The sequence below is a fragment of the Oncorhynchus mykiss genome, chromosome 2 (genome assembly GCF_057628025.1).
Source record: "Oncorhynchus mykiss isolate SJ-2025 chromosome 2, ASM5762802v1, whole genome shotgun sequence".
Classification (NCBI taxonomy): Eukaryota; Metazoa; Chordata; class Actinopteri; order Salmoniformes; family Salmonidae; genus Oncorhynchus; species Oncorhynchus mykiss.
The window spans coordinates 3,977,167-3,997,500 of record NC_143023.1 but is presented as its reverse complement, the minus strand read 5'-3'; the positions used below and the strand labels follow the sequence as shown (position 1 = coordinate 3,997,500).

Here is a 20,334-nt window from a genome sequence, read left to right as displayed (position 1 = left end):
GGGTATAACCAGCTGGGCTTCATTAGGGTCCTCTCTCCGGAGACCTGCTCGCCCCTCCCCTGCTCTGCCCTGCCAGCCACCTGTGTACTAGCTAGCTAGATAACTAGCTCTGGGGCTGTGGATGGATGGATGGTGTATATTAGCTAGCTAGATAACTAGCTCTGGGGCTGTGGATGGATGGTGTATATTAGCTAGCTAGATAACTAGCTCTGGGGCTGTGGATGGATGGATGGTGTGGTGTATACTAGCTAGCTAGATAACTAGCTCTGGGGCTGTGGATGGATGGTGTATACTAGCTAGCTAGATAACTAGCTCTGGGGCTGTGGATGGAAGGATGGTGTATATTAGCTAGCTAGATAACTAGCTCTGGGGCTGTGGATGGAGGGTGTATACTAGCTAGCTAGATAACTAGCTCTGGGGCTGTGGATGGATGGATGGTGTATACTAGCTAGCTAGATAACTAGCTCTGGGGCTGTGGATGGATGGTGTATACTAGCTAGCTAGATAACTAGCTCTGGGGCTGTGGATGGATGGATGGTGTATATTAGCTAGCTAGATAACTAGCTCTGGGGCTGTGGATGGATGGTGTATACTAGCTAGCTAGATAACTAGCTCTGGGGCTGTGGATGGATGGATGGTGTATACTAGCTAGCTAGATAACTAGCTCTGGGGCTGTGGATGGATGGATGGTGTATACTAGCTAGCTAGATAACTAGCTCTGGGGCTGTGGATGGATGGATGGTGTATATTAGCTAGCTAGATAACTAGCTCTGGGGCTGTGGATGGATGGATGGTACCCTCCAGGAGGCCAGGCGGCCCACAGCCTGATGTAGTTGCATCTCTCCTCCCCCCTCGTCTCCCCAGCGCCTCGTTCCTTTGGCTGTAACTGACAGATGAGTTAAGGAGCAGTAGCAGCAGGATCTCTGGGCTGCCTACCAGTTAGGAGGAGTGGAGCGCTGGCCTTGTCTGTCGGGAATCTGTCTCTTTCTCTACTGCTGGGGTCATTATTTACCTAGACCCCACTCGGGCCTTCTATCCTTCTCTCTCTCTTTCCCTCTCCCCCTCCCTCATTCTCTCCCTCCCTCCACCCTCTCTCTCTCCCCACACTCTCTCTCTCCCCACTCTCTCTCGATCTCCCCCAATCTCTCTCTCTCTCTCTCTCTCTCTCATTTATTCAGCCATTAATTTAATTAGCTATTAATATATTTATTCAGCCATTCATTCATTTATTCAGCCTTTCATTCATTATTCAGCCATTTATTCAGCCATTCATTCATTCATTCATTAATTCATTTATTCATTCATTAATTCATTTATTCAGCCATTCATTCATTTATTCAGCCGTTCATTCATTTGTTGTCAGATTCACTCATACATAGTAGCAGTGAAAGGGTTATTGTTTCCTCTCTTGACCGTGTTGTTTTAAACATGGGTATTTTACAGCAGTTTCCTGTAAAAGGCCCGTCTCAGCATCACCATGGAAACGACCACATGTAATGCCGGTCCTCCAACAAATGAACTTTGATTGCAGGTCCAAGCAAGTACATGTTACATGACGACACAGACATCTGTGTTGGGGGTATTCACTCTGATTCACTCTGATTCACTCTGATTCACTTATTCACTCTGATTTACTCTGATTCACTTATTCACTCTGATTCACTCTGATTCACTCTGATTCACTTATTCACTCTGATTCACTCTGATTTACTCTGATTCACTGATTCACTCTGATTAACTGATTCACTCTGATTTACTCTGATTCACTTATTCACTCTGATTCACTCTGATTCACTGATTCACTCGTATTCTCTGATTCACTTTGATTCACTCTGATTCTCTGATTCACTTTGATTCACTCTGATTCACAGTGGTGGTGTAGAGCTGAGCTCACCACAGAGTAGCTCTCTCTAGCTCTCTTCCCTCTCTCTCTCTAGCTCCCTTCCCCCTCTCTCTCTAGTTCTCTTCCCCCTCTCTCTCTCTAGCTCTCTACCCCCTCTCTCTCTAGCTCTCTACCCCCTCTCTCTCTAGCTCACTTCCCCCTCTCTCTCTAGCTCTCTTCCCCCTCTCTCTTCCCCCTCTCTCTCTAGCTCTCTTCCCCCCCCTCTCTCTCTCTCTCTCTCTCTCTAGCTCCCTTCCCCCTCTCTCTCTCTCTCTCTCTCTCTCTAGCTCCCTTCCCCCTCTATCTATCTCTCTCTCTCTCTCTCTCTCTCTAGCTCTCTTCCCCCCTCTCTCTCTCTAGCTCTCTTCCCCCCCTATCTCGCTCTCTAGCTCTCTTCCCCCCCTCTCTCTCTCTAACTCTCTTTCCCCCCCTCTCTCTCTCTTTAGCTCCCTTCCCTCTCTATCTATCTCTCTCTCTCGCTCTAGCTCTCTTCCCCCCCTATCTCGCTCTCTAGCTCTCTCCCCCCTCTCTCTCTCTAGCTCTCTTCCCCCCCTCTCTCTCTCTAGCTCTCTTCCCCCCCTCTCTCTCTCTAGCTCTCTTCCCCCCCCTATCTCGCTCTCTAGCTCTCCCCCCCCTCTCTCTCTCTAGCTCTCTTACCCTCCCTCTCTCTCTCTAGCTCTCTTTCCCCTTTCTCTCTCTAGCTCTCTTCCCCCTCTCTCTCTCTAGCTCTCTTCCCCCTCTCTCTCTCTAGCTCTCTTTCCCCTCTCTCTCTCTAGCTCACTTCCCCCTCTCTATCTCTCTTCCCCCTCTCTCTCTCTCTAGCTCTCTTCCTGTCTCTCTCTCTTCCCCCTCTCTCTCTCTAGCTCTCTTCCCCCATCTCTCTCTCTAGCTCTATTCCCCATCTCTCTCTCTAGCTCTATTCCCCCTCTCTCTCTCTCTAGCTCTCTTTCCCCTCTCTCTCTCTAGCTCTCTTCCCCCTCTCTCTCTCTCTCTAGCTCTCTTCCCCCTCTCTATCTCTCTCTCTAGCTCTCTCCCCCTCTCTCTCTAGCTCTATTCCCCCATCTCTCTCTCTAGCTCTCTTCCCCCATCTCTCTCTCTAGCTCTCTTCCCCCATCTCTCTCTCTAGCTCTCTTCCTTCTCTCTAGCTCTCTTCCCCCTTTCTCTCTTCCCCCTCTCTCTCTCTAGCTCTATTTCCCCTCTCTCTCTTCCCCCATCTCTCTCTCTAGCTCTCTTCCCTCTCTCTCTCTAGCTCTCTTCCCCCTCTCTCTCTTCCCCCTCTCTCTCTCTAGCTCTATTCCCCCTCTCTCTCTCTAGCTCTCTTCCCCCTATCTCTCTCTCTCTCTCTGTATGAGATAGAAAAGGCATAACCAGTGGGAGTGCAAGAAATGGCAACTAATAGCATCTGAACTAGCGATGCATTCTGGAAGCTTCCGAGCTGGCCAACATATTTCCAAAGACCTCAGCAATCAGCCTGACAAGCTAACAATGCATCAAAGACACACAAAAAATTCCGTGGTCGACAGACAGACAAACAGACAGGAGGAACCTTTTTGTGTGATTCCAGACATGTAGCCAGATCCAATGCTGTCATTTCTCTCTCTCTCTCTCTCTCTCTCTCGCTCTCTATCCCCCTCCTCTCTCTCTCTCTCTCTCTCGCTCTCTATCCCCCTCCTCTCTCTCTCTCTCTCTCTCTCTCTCTCTCTGTCTCTGTCTCTCTCTCTCTCTCTCTCTCTCGCTGTCTCTCTCTCTCTCTCTCTCTCTCGCTCTCTATCCCCCTCCTCTCTCTCTGTCTCTCTCTCTCTCCCTCTCACTCGCCCTCTCTCTCTCGCCCCCCCTCTCTCTCTCTCGCTCTCTCCCTCTCTCTCTCTCGCTCTCTCCCTCTCTCCCCCTCTCTCTCTCTCTCTATTTCACGCTCTCTCTCTCCCCCTCTCCCCTCTCTCTCTCTCTCCCCCCCTCTCTCCCCCTCTCCCCTCTCTCTCTCTCTCTCTCTCCCTCTCTCACTCTCCATCTCTCTCTCTCTCTCTCTCCCTCTCTCACTCTCCATCTCTCTCTCTCTCTCTCTCCCTCTCTCACTCTCCCCCCTCTTTCTATCTCTCTCTATCTCTCTCTCTCTTTCACTCTCCCCCTCTCTCTCTCCCCCTCTCTCTCTCTCTCCCTCTCTCTCTCCCCCATCTCTCTCTCCCCCTCTCTCTCCCCTCCCCTCTCTCTCTCTCTAGGATGCCAGCCCTTCATTCATTCAGCATCTTCTCCTTCCCTATTCCCTATGTAAGGCTCTGGTCAAAAGTAGTGTACTCTATAGGGTTCTATTTAGGATGCCAGCCCTTCATTCATTCAGCCTCTTCTCCTTTGTCACTGTATTGATGTCTTCAACAGACAGGAACACACTGACTTCAACAGACAGGAACACACTCACTTCAACAGACAGGAACACACTGACTTCAATAGACAGGAACACACTCACTTCAACAGACAGGAACACACTGACTTCAATAGACAGGAACACACTCACTTCAACAGACAGGAACACACTGACTTCAATAGACAGGAACACACTCACTTCAATAGACAGGAACACACTCACTTCAACAGACAGGAACACACTCACTTCAACAGACAGGAACACACTCACTTCAACAGACAGGAACACACTCACTTCAACAGACAGGAACACACTGACTTCAATAGACAGGAACACACTCACTTCAACAGACAGGAACACACTCACTTCAACAGACAGGAACACACTCACTTCAACAGACACACTCACTGTCGTATCTCAGTATCTTATTCCAGGAACTATTTCACTATCGTATCTTATTCCAGGAACTATTTATTTCACTGTCATATCTCCGTAACTTATTCCAGGAACCATTTATTTCACTGTCGTATCTCAGTATCTTATTCCAGGAACCATTTAGTTCACTGTCGTATCTCAGTATCTTATTCCAGGAACCATTTAGTTCACTGTCGTATCTCAGTATCTTATTCCAGGAACCATTTAGTTCACTGTCGTATCTCAGTAACTTATTCCAGGAACCATTTATTTCACTGTCGTATCTCAGTATCTTATTCCAGGAACTATTTATTTCACTGTCGTATCTCAGTATCTTATTCCAGGAACCATTTATTTCACTGTCGAATCTCAGTATCTTATTCCAGGAACTATTTCACTGTCGAATCTCAGTAACTTATTCCAGGAACCATTTAGTTCACTGTCGTATCTCAGTATCTTATTCCAGGAACTATTTCACTATCGTATCTCAGTATCTTATTCCAGGAACTATTTCACTGTCGTATCTCAGTATCTTATTCCAGGAACCATTTATTTCACTGTCGAATCTCAGTAACTTATTCCAGGAACCATTGTCACTTAGTTATTCATTAAATCGGATGAGTCTGTCTAGGACATACAGTAGTACACCACAGCACCTTCTGAAAATATTCAGACCACTTGACTATTTCTACATTTTGGTATGTTACAGCCTTATTCTAAAATGGATTCAATTGTTTTTTCCCCTCATCAATCTACACACAATATCCCATAATGCCGAAGAATGATTACATAGAAGATTGTTGTGTTTAGTCCCTCTGTAAGCCAGACGGAATGGTTGTGGGGTTCAGTCCCTCTGTAAGCCAGACGAAACGGTTGTGGGGTTCAGTCCCTCTGTAAGCCAGACGGAACGGTTGTTGTGTTTAGTCCCTCTGTAAGCCAGACGGAATGGTTGTGGGGTTCAGTCCCTCTGTAAGCCAGACAGAATGGTTGTGGGGTTCAGTCCCTCTGTAAGCCAGACGGAACGGTTGTGGGGTTCAGTCCCTCTGTAAGCCAGACGGAATGGTTGTTGTGTTTAGTCCCTCTGTAAGCCAGACGGAACGGTTGTTGTGTTTAGTCCCTCTGTAAGCCAGACGGAATGGTTGTGGGGTTCAGTCCCTCTGTAAGCCAGACGGAATGGTTGTTGTGTTTAGTCCCTCTGTAAGCCAGACGGAACGGTTGTTGTGTTTAGTCCCTCTGTAAGCCAGACGGAATGGTTGTGGGGTTCAGTTCCTCTGTAAGCCAGACAGAATGGTTGTGGGGTTCAGTCCCTCTGTGAGCCAGACGGAACGGTTGTGGGGTTCAGTCCCTCTGTAAGCCAGACAGAATGGTTGTGGGGTTCAGTCCCTCTGTAAGCCAGACGGAACGGTTGTGGGGTTCAGTCCCTCTGTAAGCCAGACGGAACGGTTGTGGGGTTCAGTCCCTCTGTGAGCCAGACGGAATGGTTGTGGGGTTCAGTCCCTCTGTAAGCCAGACGGAATGGTTGTGGGGTTCAGTCCCTCTGTAAGCCAGACGGAATGGTTGTGGGGTTCAGTCCCTCTGTAAGCCAGACGGAATGGTTGTGGGGTTCAGTCCCTCTGTGAGCCAGACGGAACGGTTGTGGGGTTCAGTCCCTCTGTAAGCCAGACGGAATGGTTGTGGGGTTCAGTCCCTCTGTAAGCCAGACGGAATGGTTGTGGGGTTCAGTCCCTCTGTAAGCCAGACGGAATGGTTGTGGGGTTCAGTCCCTCTGTAAGCCAGACGGAACGGTTGTGGGGTTCAGTCCCTCTGTAAGCCAGACGGAATGGTTGTGGGGTTCAGTCCCTCTGTAAGCCAGACGGAATGGTTGTGGGGTTCAGTCCCTCTGTAAGCCAGACGGAATGGTTGTGGGGTTCAGTCCCTCTGTAAGCCAGACGGAACGGTTGTGGGGTTCAGTCCCTCTGTGACAACCAATCTGACTACAATACAAACCCACAGACAGACAGACAGACATCCCATCTGACTACAATACAAACCCACAGGCAGGCAGACAGACAGACAGACAGACAGACTCAACCTGAACTCGGAGAGACTTCAGACTGTCTATGTCCCTTGTGTTCCACACTTACCACAATACTATTGAATGAAGAAATGTATTGAGGAAGGGTTCAAGTAGTACGCTAGTATGGCTATTGGAACACGGGCTCTGTATATGACCGGGGAACAAGGCCTGGGAACAGAAATGTGGACAGGAAGACCGTGTTTTATATTCCTCCTCTTGGGTTGGAGGTGAAAGGTCAAGGATTCCCCAGAGCCCTGCCGAACCTCTTGAATATGGGCCGAGCAGTAGGCCGTGGGGAGGGTCCACTTCATGTGTTTAGAGATGGACTTCTGTCAATAAGTGCACATTGATCCACGTTAGATGGCTGGAGGAGATGGTAATGATGCCGCAGGAGGAGACTCCAACCCACAACAGCAGGAAGAGGAATTACGATCAGGAGAGGGGGAAGAAGAACGTATTCACAAAAAAAAATAGTCTTGGAGAGTGCTGATCTAGGATCAGGGGTCGAGCGTATCAGGGGTCTCGGTGTAGGAGTGAAGTGCTGATCTGGGATCAGGGGCCGAGCGTATCACGAGTCTCGTTGTAGGAGTGAAGTGCTGATCTGGGATCAGGGGCCGAGCGTATCAAGAGTCTCGTTGTAGGAGTGAAGTGCTGATCTGGGATCAGGGGCCGAGTGTATCAAGAGTCTTGGTGTGAAGTGCTGATCTAGGATCAGGGGCCGAGTGTATAAAGAGTCTTGGTGTGAAGTGCTGATCTGGGATCAGGGGCCAAGCGTATCAGGGGTCTCGGTGTAGGAGTGAAGTGCTGATCTGGGATCAGGGGCCGAGCGTATCAGGGGTCTCGGTGTAGGAGTGAAGTGCTGATCTGGGATCAGGGGCCGAGCGTATCAGGGGTCTCGGTGTAGGAGTGAAGTGCTGATCTGGGATCAGGGGCTGAGCGTATCAGGGGTCTCGGTGTAGGGGTGAAGTGCTGATCTAGGATCAGGGGCCGAGTGTATCAAGCGTCTCTGTGTTTGAGTGAAGTGCTGATCTAGGATCAGATCCTATCCATATGACCTCATGTATTATGACCTTAAAGCTCTTATTTTTATTTTTATTTTATTTAACTAGGCAAGTCAGTTAAGAACAAATTCTTATTTTCAATGACGGCCTACCTCTCTCTGTTCTGTTGTGGGGGCTCCACTATTCCACCTCTCTCTGTTCTGTTGTGGCTCCACTATTCCACCTCTCTCTGTTCTGTTGTGGCTCCACTATTCCACCTCTCTCTGTTCTGTTGTGGCTCCACTATTCCACCTCTCTCTGTTCTGTTGTGGCTCCACTATTCCACCTCTCTCTGTTCTGTTGTGGCTCCACTATTCCACCTCTCTCTGTTCTGTTGTGGCTCCACTATTCCACCTCTCTCTGTTCTGTTGTGGCAGCTCCACTATTCCACCTCTCTCTGTTCTGTTGTGGTTCCACTATTCCACCTCCCTCTGTTCTGTTGTGGCTCCACTATTCCACCTCTCTCTGTTCTGTTGTGGTTCCACTATTCCACCTCCCTCTGTTCTGTTGTGGCTCCACTATTCCACCTCTCTCTGTTCTGTTGTGGCTCCACTATTCCACCTCTCTCTGTTCTGTTGTGGCTCCACTATTCCACCTCTCTCTGTTCTGTTGTGGCTCCACTATTCCACCTCTCTCTGTTCTGTTGTGGCTCCACTATTCCACCTCTCTCTGTTCTGTTGTGGCTCCACTATTCCACCTCTCTCTGTTCTGTTGTGGCTCCACTATTCCACCTCTCTCTGTTCTGTTGTGGCAGCTCCACTATTCCACCTCTCTCTGTTCTGTTGTGGCTCCACTATTCCACCTCTCTCTGTTCTGTTGTGGTGGTTCCACTATTCCACCTCTCTCTGTTCTGTTGTGGCTCCACTATTCCACCTCTCTCTGTTCTGTTGTGACTCCACTATTCCACCTCTCTCTGTTCTGTTGTGGAGGCTCCACTATTCCACCTCTCTCTGTTCTGTTGTGACTCCACTATTCCACCTCTCTCTGTTCTGTTGTGGCAGCTCCACTATTCCACCTCTCTCTGTTCTGTTGTGGCTCCACTATTCCACCTCTCTCTGTTCTGTTGTGGCTCCACTATTCCACCTCTCTCTGTTCTGTTGTGGAGGCTCCACTATTCCACCTCTCTCTGTTCTGTTGTGGCTCCACTATTCCACCTCTCTCTGTTCTGTTGTGGCTCCACTATTCCACCTCTCTCTGTTCTGTTGTGGCGGCTCCACTATTCCACCTCTCTCTGTTCTGTTGTGGCTCCACTATTCCACCTCTCTCTGTTCTGTTGTGGAGGCTCCACTATTCCACCTCTCTCTGTTCTGTTGTGGCAGCTCCACTATTCCACCTCTCTCTGTTCTGTTGTGGCTCCACTATTCCACCTCTCTCTGTTCTGTTGTGGCTCCACTATTCCACCTCTCTCTGTTCTGTTGTGGCTCCACTATTCCACCTCTCTCTGTTCTGTTGTGACTCCACTATTCCACCTCTCTCTGTTATGTTGTGGCTCCACTATTCCACCTCTCTCTGTTCTGTTGTGGCTCCACTATTCCACCTCTCTCTGTTCTGTTGTGGCTCCACTATTCCACCTCTCTCTGTTCTGTTGTGGCAGCTCCACTATTCCACCTCTCTCTGTTCTGTTGTGGAGGCTCCACTATTCCACCTCTCTCTGTTCTGTTGTGGCAGCTCCACTATTCCACCTCTCTCTGTTCTGTTGTGGCTCCACTATTCCACCTCTCTCTGTTCTGTTGTGGCTCCACTATTCCACCTCTCTCTGTTCTGTTGTGGCTCCACTATTCCACCTCTCTCTGTTCTGTTGTGACTCCACTATTCCACCTCTCTCTGTTATGTTGTGGCTCCACTATTCCACCTCTCTCTGTTCTGTTGTGGCTCCACTATTCCACCTCTCTCTGTTCTGTTGTGGCTCCACTATTCCACCTCTCTCTGTTCTGTTGTGACTCCACTATTCCACCTCTCTCTGTTCTGTTGTGGCTCCACTATTCCACCTCTCTCTGTTCTGTTGTGGCTCCACTATTCCACCTCTCTCTGTTCTGTTGCGGCTCCACTATTCCACCTCTCTCTGTTCTGTTGTGGTTCCACTATTCCACCTCTCTCTGTTCTGTTGTGGCTCCACTATTCCACCTCTCTCTGTTCTGTTGTGGCGGCTCCACTATTCCACCTCTCTCTGTTCTGTTGTGGCTCCACTATTCCACCTCTCTCTGTTCTGTTGTGGCAGCTCCACTATTCCACCTCTCTCTGTTCTGTTGTGGCTCCACTATTCCACCTCTCTCTGTTCTGTTGTGGCTCCACTATTCCACCTCTCTCTGTTCTGTTGTGGCTCCACTATTCCACCTCTCTCTGTTCTGTTGTGGCTCCACTATTCCACCTCTCTCTGTTCTGTTGTGGCGGCTCCACTATTCCACCTCTCTCTGTTCTGTTGTGGCTCCACTATTCCACCTCTCTCTGTTCTGTTGTGGCTCCACTATTCCACCTCTCTCTGTTCTGTTGTGGCTCCACTATTCCACCTCTCTCTGTTCTGTTGTGGCGGCTCCACTATTCCACCTCTCTCTGTTCTGTTGTGGCTCCACTATTCCACCTCTCTCTGTTCTGTTGTGGCGGCTCCACTATTCTACCTCTCTCTGTTCTGTTGTGGCGGCTCCACTATTCCACCTCTCTCTGTTCTGTTGTGACTCCACTATTCCACCTCTCTCTGTTCTGTTGTGGCTCCGCTATTCCACCTCTCTCTGTTCTGTTGTGGCGGCTCCACTATTCCACCTCTCTCTGTTCTGTTGTGGCTCCACTATTCCACCTCTCTCTGTTCTGTTGTGGCGGCTCCACTATTCCACCTCTCTCTGTTCTGTTGTGGCAGCTCCACTATTCCACCTCTCTCTGTTCTGTTGTGGCAGCTCCACTATTCCACCTCTCTCTGTTCTGTTGTGGCGGCTCCACTATTCCACCTCTCTCTGTTCTGTTGTGGCAGCTCCACTATTCCACCTCTCTCTGTTCTGTTGTGGCGGCTCCACTATTCCACCTCTCTCTGTTCTGTTGTGGCAGCTCCACTATTCCACCTCTCTCTGTTCTGTTGTGGCGGCTCCACTATTCCACCTCTCTCTGTTCTGTTGTGGCGGCTCCACTATTCCACCTCTCTCTGTTCTGTTGTGGCAGCTCCACTATTCCACCTCTCTCTGTTCTGTTGTGGCGGCTCCACTATTCCACCTCTCTCTGTTATGTTGTGGCAGCTCCACTATTCCACCTCTCTCTGTTCTGTTGTGGCTCCACTATTCCACCTCTCTCTGTTCTGTTGTGGCAGCTCCACTATTCCACCTCTCTCTGTTCTGTTGTGGCTCCACTATTCCACCTCTCTCTGTTCTGTTGTGGAGGCTCCACTATTCCACCTCTCTCTATTCTGTTGTGACAGCTCCACTATTCCACCTCTCTCTGTTCTGTTGTGGCGGCTCCACCGTCATCAGCGTGAGGTAGCCTTGAAGTTGGTTTGTACCTGTGAATCAGAGATCAATAAAAGCAGAATATATACAAGCCAGGATCAATGAACCAGTCCTCTGCAGAGGTTCTCATTCCATCACGGACCCGGCCAATAATCAATTGCCACTGAGGCTGCTAATAAGGGTCCTGTTGCAGGAATTATCCCACAGAGAAGATCCGCATAGCAACAGTGGACAGACATCACAGGCCAATGTTGATTTTCAACACACTTGCGTCACACACACTGTAGTTAGTTACATTTACGTTTCCTTGACACGTTGTTCTAATATGTCTTTAGGTTCTGGTTCATCTTTCCCTGATTCCGTATTGTGATTTGTAAGCTGTGAATTTGAATGATCCGGGTTCAATTGGAGGTGTTTTATTGTGCTTTCATTCAGATATTGATTAGGTAAATAACCTTTTCTCTCTCTTCCTCCTTCCCTCTCTTCCTCTCCTCTCTCTTCCTCTCCCCTCTCTCTTCCTCTCCTCTCTCTTCCTCTCCTCTCTCTCTTCCTCTCCTCTCTCTTCCTCTCCTCTCTCTTCCTCTCCTCTCTCTTCCTCTCCTCTCTCTTCCTCTCTCTTCCTCTCCTCCCTCTTCCACTCCTCTCTCTCTTCCTCTCCTCTCTCTTCCTCTCTTCCCTCCCTCTCTTCCTCTCCTCTCTCTCCCTCTCCTCTCTTCCTCTCCTCTCTCTTCCTCTCCTCTCTCTCTTCCTCTCATCTCTCTTCCTCTCCTCTCGCTATTCCTCTCCTCTCTCTCTTCCTCTCCTCTCTTCCTCCCTCCCTCTCCTCTCTCTTCCTCTCCTCTTCCTCTCCTCTCTCTTCCTTTCCTCTCTCTCAGGGTTCCTGGTATCACCATCGCAACAGACATCATCTGTGGTTTCCCAGGGGAGACGGATGCTGACTTCCAGGAGACATGTGACCTGGTGAAGGAGTATCGCTTCCCCAGCCTCTTCATCAACCAGTTCTACCCCCGGCCTGGCACCCCCGCCGCCAAGATGACCCAGGTCCCCGCCCAAGTGGTCAGTCACAATCCCTGATTTATTAAGTTGATTTCCAGTGTGTATGATCACACCACATGTTGTACCACATCACACCTGTTTGATCACACCTGTTTACATTTGATCACATGTTGTACCAGAGTGTGATTATTCTTCTTGTTTGGAGGCAGTAGAGTTTAACATGGACCAGAGTGTTGAGGCAGTAGAGTTTAACATGGACCAGAGTTTTGAGGCAGTAGAGTTTAACGTGGACCAGAGTGTTGAGGCAGTAGAGTTTAACATGGACCAGAGTGTTGAGGCAGTAGAGTTTAACATGGACCAGAGTGTTGAGGCAGTAGAGTTTAACATGGACCAGAGTGTTGAGGCAGTAGAGTTTAACATGGACCAGAGTGTTGAGGCAGTAGAGTTTAACATGGACCAGAGTGTTGAGGCAGTAGAGTTTAACGTGGACCAGAGTGTTGAGGCAGTAGAGTTTAACATGGACCAGAGTGTTGAGGCAGTAGAGTTTAACATGGACCAGAGTGTTTGGAGGCAGTAGAGTTTAACATGGACCAGAGTGTTGAGGCAGTAGAGTTTAACATGGACCAGAGTGTTGAGGCAGTAGAGTTTAACATGGACCAGAGTGTTGAGGCAGTAGAGTTTAACATGGACCAGAGTGTTGAGGCAGTAGAGTTTAACATGGACCAGAGTGTTGAGGCAGTAGAGTTTAACATGGACCAGAGTGTTGAGGCAGTAGAGTTTAACATGGACCAGAGTGTGGAGGCAGTAGAGTTTAACATGGACCAGAGTGTGGAGGCAGTAGAGTTTAACATGGACCAGAGTGTTGAGGCAGTAGAGTTTAACATGGACCAGAGTGTTGAGGCAGTAGAGTTTAACATGGACCAGAGTGTTGAGGCAGTAGAGTTTAACATGGACCAGAGTGTTGAGGCAGTAGAGTTTAACATGGACCAGAGTGTTGAGGCAGTAGAGTTTAACATGGACCAGAGTGTTGAGGCAGTAGAGTTTAACATGGACCAGAGTGTTGAGGCAGTAGAGTTTAACGTGGACCAGAGTGTTGAGGCAGTAGAGTTTAACATGGACCAGAGTGTTGAGGCAGTAGAGTTTAACATGGACCAGAGTGTGGAGGCAGTAGAGTTTAACATGGACCAGAGTGTTGAGGCAGTAGAGTTTAACATGGACCAGAGTGTTGAGGCAGTAGAGTTTAACATGGACCAGAGTGTTGAGGCAGTAGAGTTTAACATGGACCAGAGTGTTGAGGCAGTAGAGTTTAACATGGACCAGAGTGTGGAGGCAGTAGAGTTTAACATGGACCAGAGTGTGGAGGCAGTAGAGTTTAACATGGACCAGAGTGTTTGGAGGCAGTAGAGTTTAACATGGACCAGAGTGTTGAGGCAGTAGAGTTTAACATGGACCAGAGTGTTGAGGCAGTAGAGTTTAACATGGACCAGAGTGTTTGGAGGCAGTAGAGTTTAACATGGACCAGAGTGTTTGGAGGCAGTAGAGTTTAACATGGACCAGAGTGTGGAGGCAGTAGAGTTTAACATGGACCAGAGTGTTGAGGCAGTAGAGTTTAACATGGACCAGAGTGTTTGGAGGCAGTAGAGTTTAACATGGACCAGAGTGTTGAGGCAGTAGAGTTTAACATGGACCAGAGTGTTGAGGCAGTAGAGTTTAATATGGACCAGAGTGTTGAGGCAGTAGAGTTTAACATGGACCAGAGTGTTGAGGCAGTAGAGTTTAACATGGACCAGAGTGTTGAGGCAGTAGAGTTTAACATGGACCAGAGTGTTGAGGCAGTAGAGTTTAACATGGACCAGAGTGTGGAGGCAGTAGAGTTTAACATGGACCAGAGTGTTGAGGCAGTAGAGTTTAACATGGACCAGAGTGTTGAGGCAGTAGAGTTTAACATGGACCAGAGTGTTGAGGCAGTAGAGTTTAACATGGACCAGAGTGTTGAGGCAGTAGAGTTTAACATGGACCAGAGTGTGGAGGCAGTAGAGTTTAACATGGACCAGAGTGTTGAGGCAGTAGAGTTTAACATGGACCAGAGTGTTGAGGCAGTAGAGTTTAACATGGACCAGAGTGTTGAGGCAGTAGAGTTTAACATGGACCAGAGTGTGGAGGCAGTAGAGTTTAACATGGACCAGAGTGTTGAGGCAGTAGAGTTTAACATGGACCAGAGTGTTGAGGCAGTAGAGTTTAACATGGACCAGAGTGTTGAGGCAGTAGAGTTTAACATGGACCAGAGTGTTGAGGCAGTAGAGTTTAACATGGACCAGAGTGTTGAGGCAGTAGAGTTTAACATGGACCAGAGTGTTGAGGCAGTAGAGTTTAACATGGACCAGAGTGTTGAGGCAGTAGAGTTTAACATGGACCAGAGTGTTTGGAGGCAGTAGAGTTTAACATGGACCAGAATGTTGAGGCAGTAGAGTTTAACATGGACCAGAGTGTTGAGGCAGTAGAGTTTAACATGGACCAGAGTGTGGAGGCAGTAGAGTTTAACATGGACCAGAGTGTTGAGGCAGTAGAGTTTAACATGGACCAGAGTGTTGAGGCAGTAGAGTTTCAGTACTGTAGTATGAGATGAGCAGGGCTGAGTGAAACAGGGTTCTAACAGGGAAGCGGTATGTTTTTGGAGGGGGTGTCAGTTAGAGAAAAGACCAGGCACATAATCACTCATTTTAGGACGTAGTGATTCAGGGTGTAAGAGAGCGTGTGATTCGGTGCAGTCCGACTGCATTGTGGTCCATGTTTAAAAACACACACTGGGACACTGGCAGACGTGTGAAGGCCCCTGTCTGGATCAAGGCCTACACATCAGGCCTCACTCAACACCAGTGGATGAGTCCCAAATGTCCCTATTATGCCCTAGTATAGTGCACTACCCTATGGGCCCTGATCAGACTAAACTAGACTAAACCAGACTAAACCAGACTAAACCAGACTAAACTCAGACTAAACTCAGACTAAACTCAGACTAAACTCAGACTAAACCAGACTAAATTCAGCCACCAGTATTATCCTAAGTACTATATTGACACGAGGTATTAGGCTGTATTGTTGCCCGGATGTTTCCGATGACGATGGGCTGGATTCACCCAGCTGTCAGACCTAAGATGTTTCCGATGACGATGGGCTGGATTCACTCAGCTGTCAGACCTAAGATGTTTTTACATGTGTTTTTTTTTAGTATGTCTGATTCTGAATTATAAAAAAATATTTTTGTAATTTGTGTCTCTTATCAAGGAGTAAAAACCGGAATAAAATGTCCCCCCTCTCGTCATCTGAACATAAAAACCTGCTCCAATTATGTCAAGAAATATGATATATCCTGGAGTGTTTTATACCACGCTGGATTAACACAATCAAAGACACTGGAGTTGAGCTCTCTCCTCTCTCTTAATATATCCCTGTGTGTGTGTGTGTCTGTGTCTGTGTCTGTGTCTGTGTCTGTGTCTGTGTGTGTGTGTGTGTGTGTGTCTGTGTGTGTGTGTGTGTGTGTGTGTCTGTCTGTCTCTGTGTGTGTGTGTGTGTGGATGCGGGTGTGTGTGTGTGTGTGAGAGAAATCTCTCTCTCTCAGCATTAATGGTAATTCATACAGATCTGTTTGTGAACTGAGCCAGGCGTTTCTCTCAGACTGATTTCTACCAGCATGGGGTAATTCAGCTGTCGTACTAAGTCAGTCAGACGGCCGGTTCATTTCAACAAAGACATTTTCTCGTATCTCATATTTTTTACATGTCTTCAATTACAGCATGTTGTTGTTGTTGTTGTCTGTTGAACATCTTTAAATCCATCAGGAGGAAATAGGATCTTTTTTATGTATTTGTGTTTCATGTCCGTCATTCATTATTGACAATGAAAACGTCTTGAGGTTTCCACTTCCTGTTCAATAGTAATGATTAGGTAACGTCCTGTTCAATAGTAATGATTAGGTAACGTCCTGTTCAATAGTAATGATTAGGTAACGTCCTGTTCAATGGTAATGATTAGGGAACGTCCTGTTCAATAGTAATGATTAGGGAACGTCCTGTTCAATAGTAATGATTAGGTAACTTCCTGTTCAATAGTAATGATTAGGTAACGTCCTGTTCAATAGTAATGATTAGGTAACTTCCTGTTCAATAGTAATGATTAGGTAATGTTCAATAGTAATGATTAGGTAACGTCCTGTTCAATAGTAATGATTAGGTAACTTCCTGTTCAATAGTAATGATTAGGTAATGTTCAATAGTAATGATTAGGTAACTTCCTGTTCAATAGTAATGATTAGGTAACTTCCTGTTCAATAGTAATGATTAGGTAACTTCCTGTTCAATAGTAATGATTAGGTAATGTTCAATAGTAATGATTAGGTAACTTCCTGTTCAGTAGTAATGATTAGGTAATGTTCAATAGTAATGATTAGGTAACTTCCTGTTCAATAGTAATGATTAGGTAACTTCCTGTTCAATAGTAATGATTAGGTAATGTTCAATAGTAATGATTAGGTAATGTTCAATAGTAATGATTAGGTAACTTCCTGTTCAATAGTAATGTCTATTTGAATGGGGTTGGAACCTCTAATCCTGTCTATTTGAATGGGGTTGGAACCTCTAATCCTGTCTATTTGAATGGGGTTGGAACCTCTAATCCTGTCTATTTGAATGGGGTTGGAACCTCTAATCCTGTCAATTTGAATGGGTTTGGAACCTCTAATCCTGTCTATTTGAATGGGGTTGGAACCTCTAATCCTGTCTATTTGAATGGGGTTGGAACCTCTAATCCTGTCTATTTGAATGGGGTTGGAACCTCTAATCCTGTCTATTTGAATGGGGTTGGAACCTCTAATCCTGTCTATTTGAATGGGGTTGGAACCTCTAATCCTGTCTATTTGAATGGGGTTGGAACCTCTAATCCTGTCAATTTGAATGGGTTTGGAACCTCTAATCCTGTCTATTTGAATGGGGTTGGAACCTCTAATCCTGTCTATTTGAATGGGGTTGGAACCTCTAATCCTGTCTATTTGAATGGGGTTGGAACCTCTAATCCTGTCTATTTGAATGGGGTTGGAACCTCTAATCCTGTCAATTTGAATGGGTTTGGAACCTCTAATCCTGTCTATTTGAATGGGGTTGGAACCTCTAATCCTGTCTATTTGAATGGGGTTGGAACCTCTAATCCTGTCAATTTGAATGGGTTTGGAACCTCTAATCCTGTCTATTTGAATGGGGTTGGAACCTCTAATCCTGTCTATTTGAATGGGGTTGGAACCTCTAATCCTGTCTATTTGAATGGGGTTGGAACCTCTAATCCTGTCTATTTGAATGGGGTTGGAACCTCTAATCCTGTCTATTTGAATGGGGTTGGAACCTCTAATCCTGTCTATTTGAATGGGGTTGGAACCTCTAATCCTGTCTATTTGAATGGGGTTGGAACCTCTAATCCTGTCTATTTGAATGGGGTTGGAACCTCTAATCCTGTCTATTTGAATGGGGTGGCCAGTTCTATGGATTCTTTCTATGCTCCAGTGAAGTGTACCAAACCATTACTGAAGACCACAAGGTTTAAACAGGACTTTAACCAGGACTAGATCACATGTGGTTTAACCAGGACTAGATCACATGTGGTTTAACCAGGACCATGTGGTTTAACCAGGACCATGTGGTTTAACCAGGACCATGTGGTTTAACCAGGACTAGATCATCTGTGGTTTAACCAGGACTAGATCACATGTGGTTTAACCAGGACTAGATCACATGTGGTTTAACCAGGACTAGATCACATGTGGTTTAACCAGGACTAGATCACATGTGGTTTAACCAGGACTAGATCACATGTGGTTTAACCAGGACTAGATCACATGTGGTTTAACCAGGACTTGATCACATGTGGTTTAACCAGGACTAGATCACATGTGGTTTAACCAGGACTAGATCACATGTGGTTTAACCAGGACTAGATCACATGTGGTTTAACCAGGACTAGCTCATATCCTACTAGAGATGATGTGCATTCAGGAGCTCTAAAACTCCTGAGACTATGACTTCAATCCCCACACCACTATGGTTGTAGCTATTATTATCAATAAACAGACACAGGCTGGGCTGCAACTTACCACCTTTACTGGTGGGTGAGTCTCAATCCGTCGTTTAACTGCTTAAAGCCTGGCTCATTTCCTATGGCTGAAACAACATGGCCGCCCTCCGACACGACACTAAACCTTAGTCACATCGGGGTCATTAAAATGACTTCCCTGCCCCCTCCCGCATGCCTGACCTGCCTGCAAGACCTCCTCAGCTCTTCCCGAAGAGGCAGCGGTGGAGGAAGGTGGAAGCCATCCATTAGATGCTCCTAACCATTCATCACTGTGTGAAGGCATGGGGCCTCGGCGCCCAGCGGTGTCCGGCTGGACAGGAGGTGAAGAGCTAACCAAAGCAGCCCTCCATCCCTCTTCCCTCCCCCTCCATCCGTTCGCCAATACAAGCCTTGGCGAACGGATGGAGCCAATCTGGGCTGAATAGAGCTGAGAAGGGATGGGGCTGGGTAGGGAGGGAGCTGGGTAGGGAGGGAGCTGGGTAGGGAGGGAGCTGGGTAGGGATGGGGCTGGGTAGGGATGGAGCTGGGTAGGGATGGAGCTGGGTAGGGAGGGAGCTGGGTAGGGCTGGGCTGGGTAGGGATGGGGCTGTGTAGGGCTGGGTAGGGATGTCGCTGGGCTGGGTAGGGATGGGGCTGCGTTGGGATGGGGCTGGGTAGGGCTGGGCTGTTTTCTCTGACCATCTGGAGGATGTTATTTATGTGTGGCCCAGCGGTAGGTAGAGTTGACACTGCTGTCTGGCTGAGCTGACTGATGCTGCTGTGGGGAGGAGAGAGAGACTACAGACTACGGCACCAGGTGTGTCAGTCAGCCATAGGAGACTTCAGACAGGACCCCTACAAAGAGGAATGTGCTCTCAATCTCTCTCTTTCTCACTATTTCTCAATCTCTCTGTCTGTGTCTCTCGCTCTCTCTCTCTTTCTCTCTCTCAATCTCTCACCCTCTCTCTCTCTCTCTCTGTTGTTGTCTCTGTCTCTCTTTCTCTCTCAATCTCTCACCCTCTCTCTCTCTCTTTCTCACTCTCAATCTCTCACCCTCTCTCTGTCTATGTCTCTCTTTCTCACTCAATCTCTCACCCTCTCTCTCTTTCTCTCTCTCTCTTTCTCTCTCTCTCTCTCCCTAGAAACACCTTCAGTTTCCTACAAGGCATTGCAAAAACAACAGTTCTGCCTTTTCCTTCCTGCACGCTGTTTCTTCCCATGGTCAATAATACCTTTGAGTTTAACTGTATTGGCATTACACAGTTTGTAAAATATGAGAATCATCTTGCTACGTCTTCCTCACCACTGAGAAGTACTCGTGTTATTTTTGTGGATCAAACATCATTAGTTTATAGACCATCTGGTTTTCCAGCCTCTCCTCGGAGACCCCCAGCCGTTCCACGCAGTCTGTTCTAGAACTGACACACCTGATTCAACTGGTCTACTAATCATCAAGCCACCTGATTGGTGAATCAGGTCAGCTCGTTCAGGGTTACTAATCATCAAGCCACCTGATTGGTGAATCAGGTCAGCTCGTTCAGGGTTACTAATCATCAAGCCACCTGATTGGTGAATCAGGTCAGCTAGTTCAGGGTTACTAATCATCAAGCCACCTGATTGGTGAATCAGGTCAGCTAGTTCAGGGTTACTAATCATCAAGCCACCTGATTGGTGAATCAGGTCAGATAGTTCAGGGTTACTAATCATCAAGCCACCTGATTGGTGAATCAGGTCAGATAGTTCAGGGTTACTAATCATCAAGCCACCTGATTGGTGAATCAGGTCAGCTAGTTCAGGGTTACTAATCATCAAGCCACCTGATTGGTGAATCAGGTCAGATAGTTCAGGGTTACTAATCATCAAGCCACCTGATTGGTGAATCCTGCCAGCTAGTTCAGGGCTACAACAACATGGTAAAACAGCTGGGGATCCCAGAGGAGAGGTTTGAAAACCACTGTCATGCCCCCCCCCCCCCCATGAAATGTCCCATGTCATCTGATACATTCAGCCCTTACCAGAGGTCCCTGAATCAGTGGTCTGAACGACTGTTTGTCTCCAAGGCT

At 47.5% G+C, this 20,334-nt stretch overlaps 1 protein-coding gene across 2 annotated transcripts in view; it reads left to right on the top strand.

Moving 5' to 3' along the window:
- The window catches only part of LOC149984763 (threonylcarbamoyladenosine tRNA methylthiotransferase-like), a 711,253-nt gene that overhangs the window by 523,277 nt on the left and 167,642 nt on the right, over window positions 1-20,334 (top strand). For both annotated transcript variants that reach the window (XM_090216175.1, XM_090216176.1), the window contains one exon: window positions 12,055-12,235. In XM_090216175.1, the coding sequence (XP_090072301.1) occupies window positions 12,055-12,235 (181 nt within the window). The remainder of the gene's footprint in view (window positions 1-12,054; window positions 12,236-20,334) is intronic.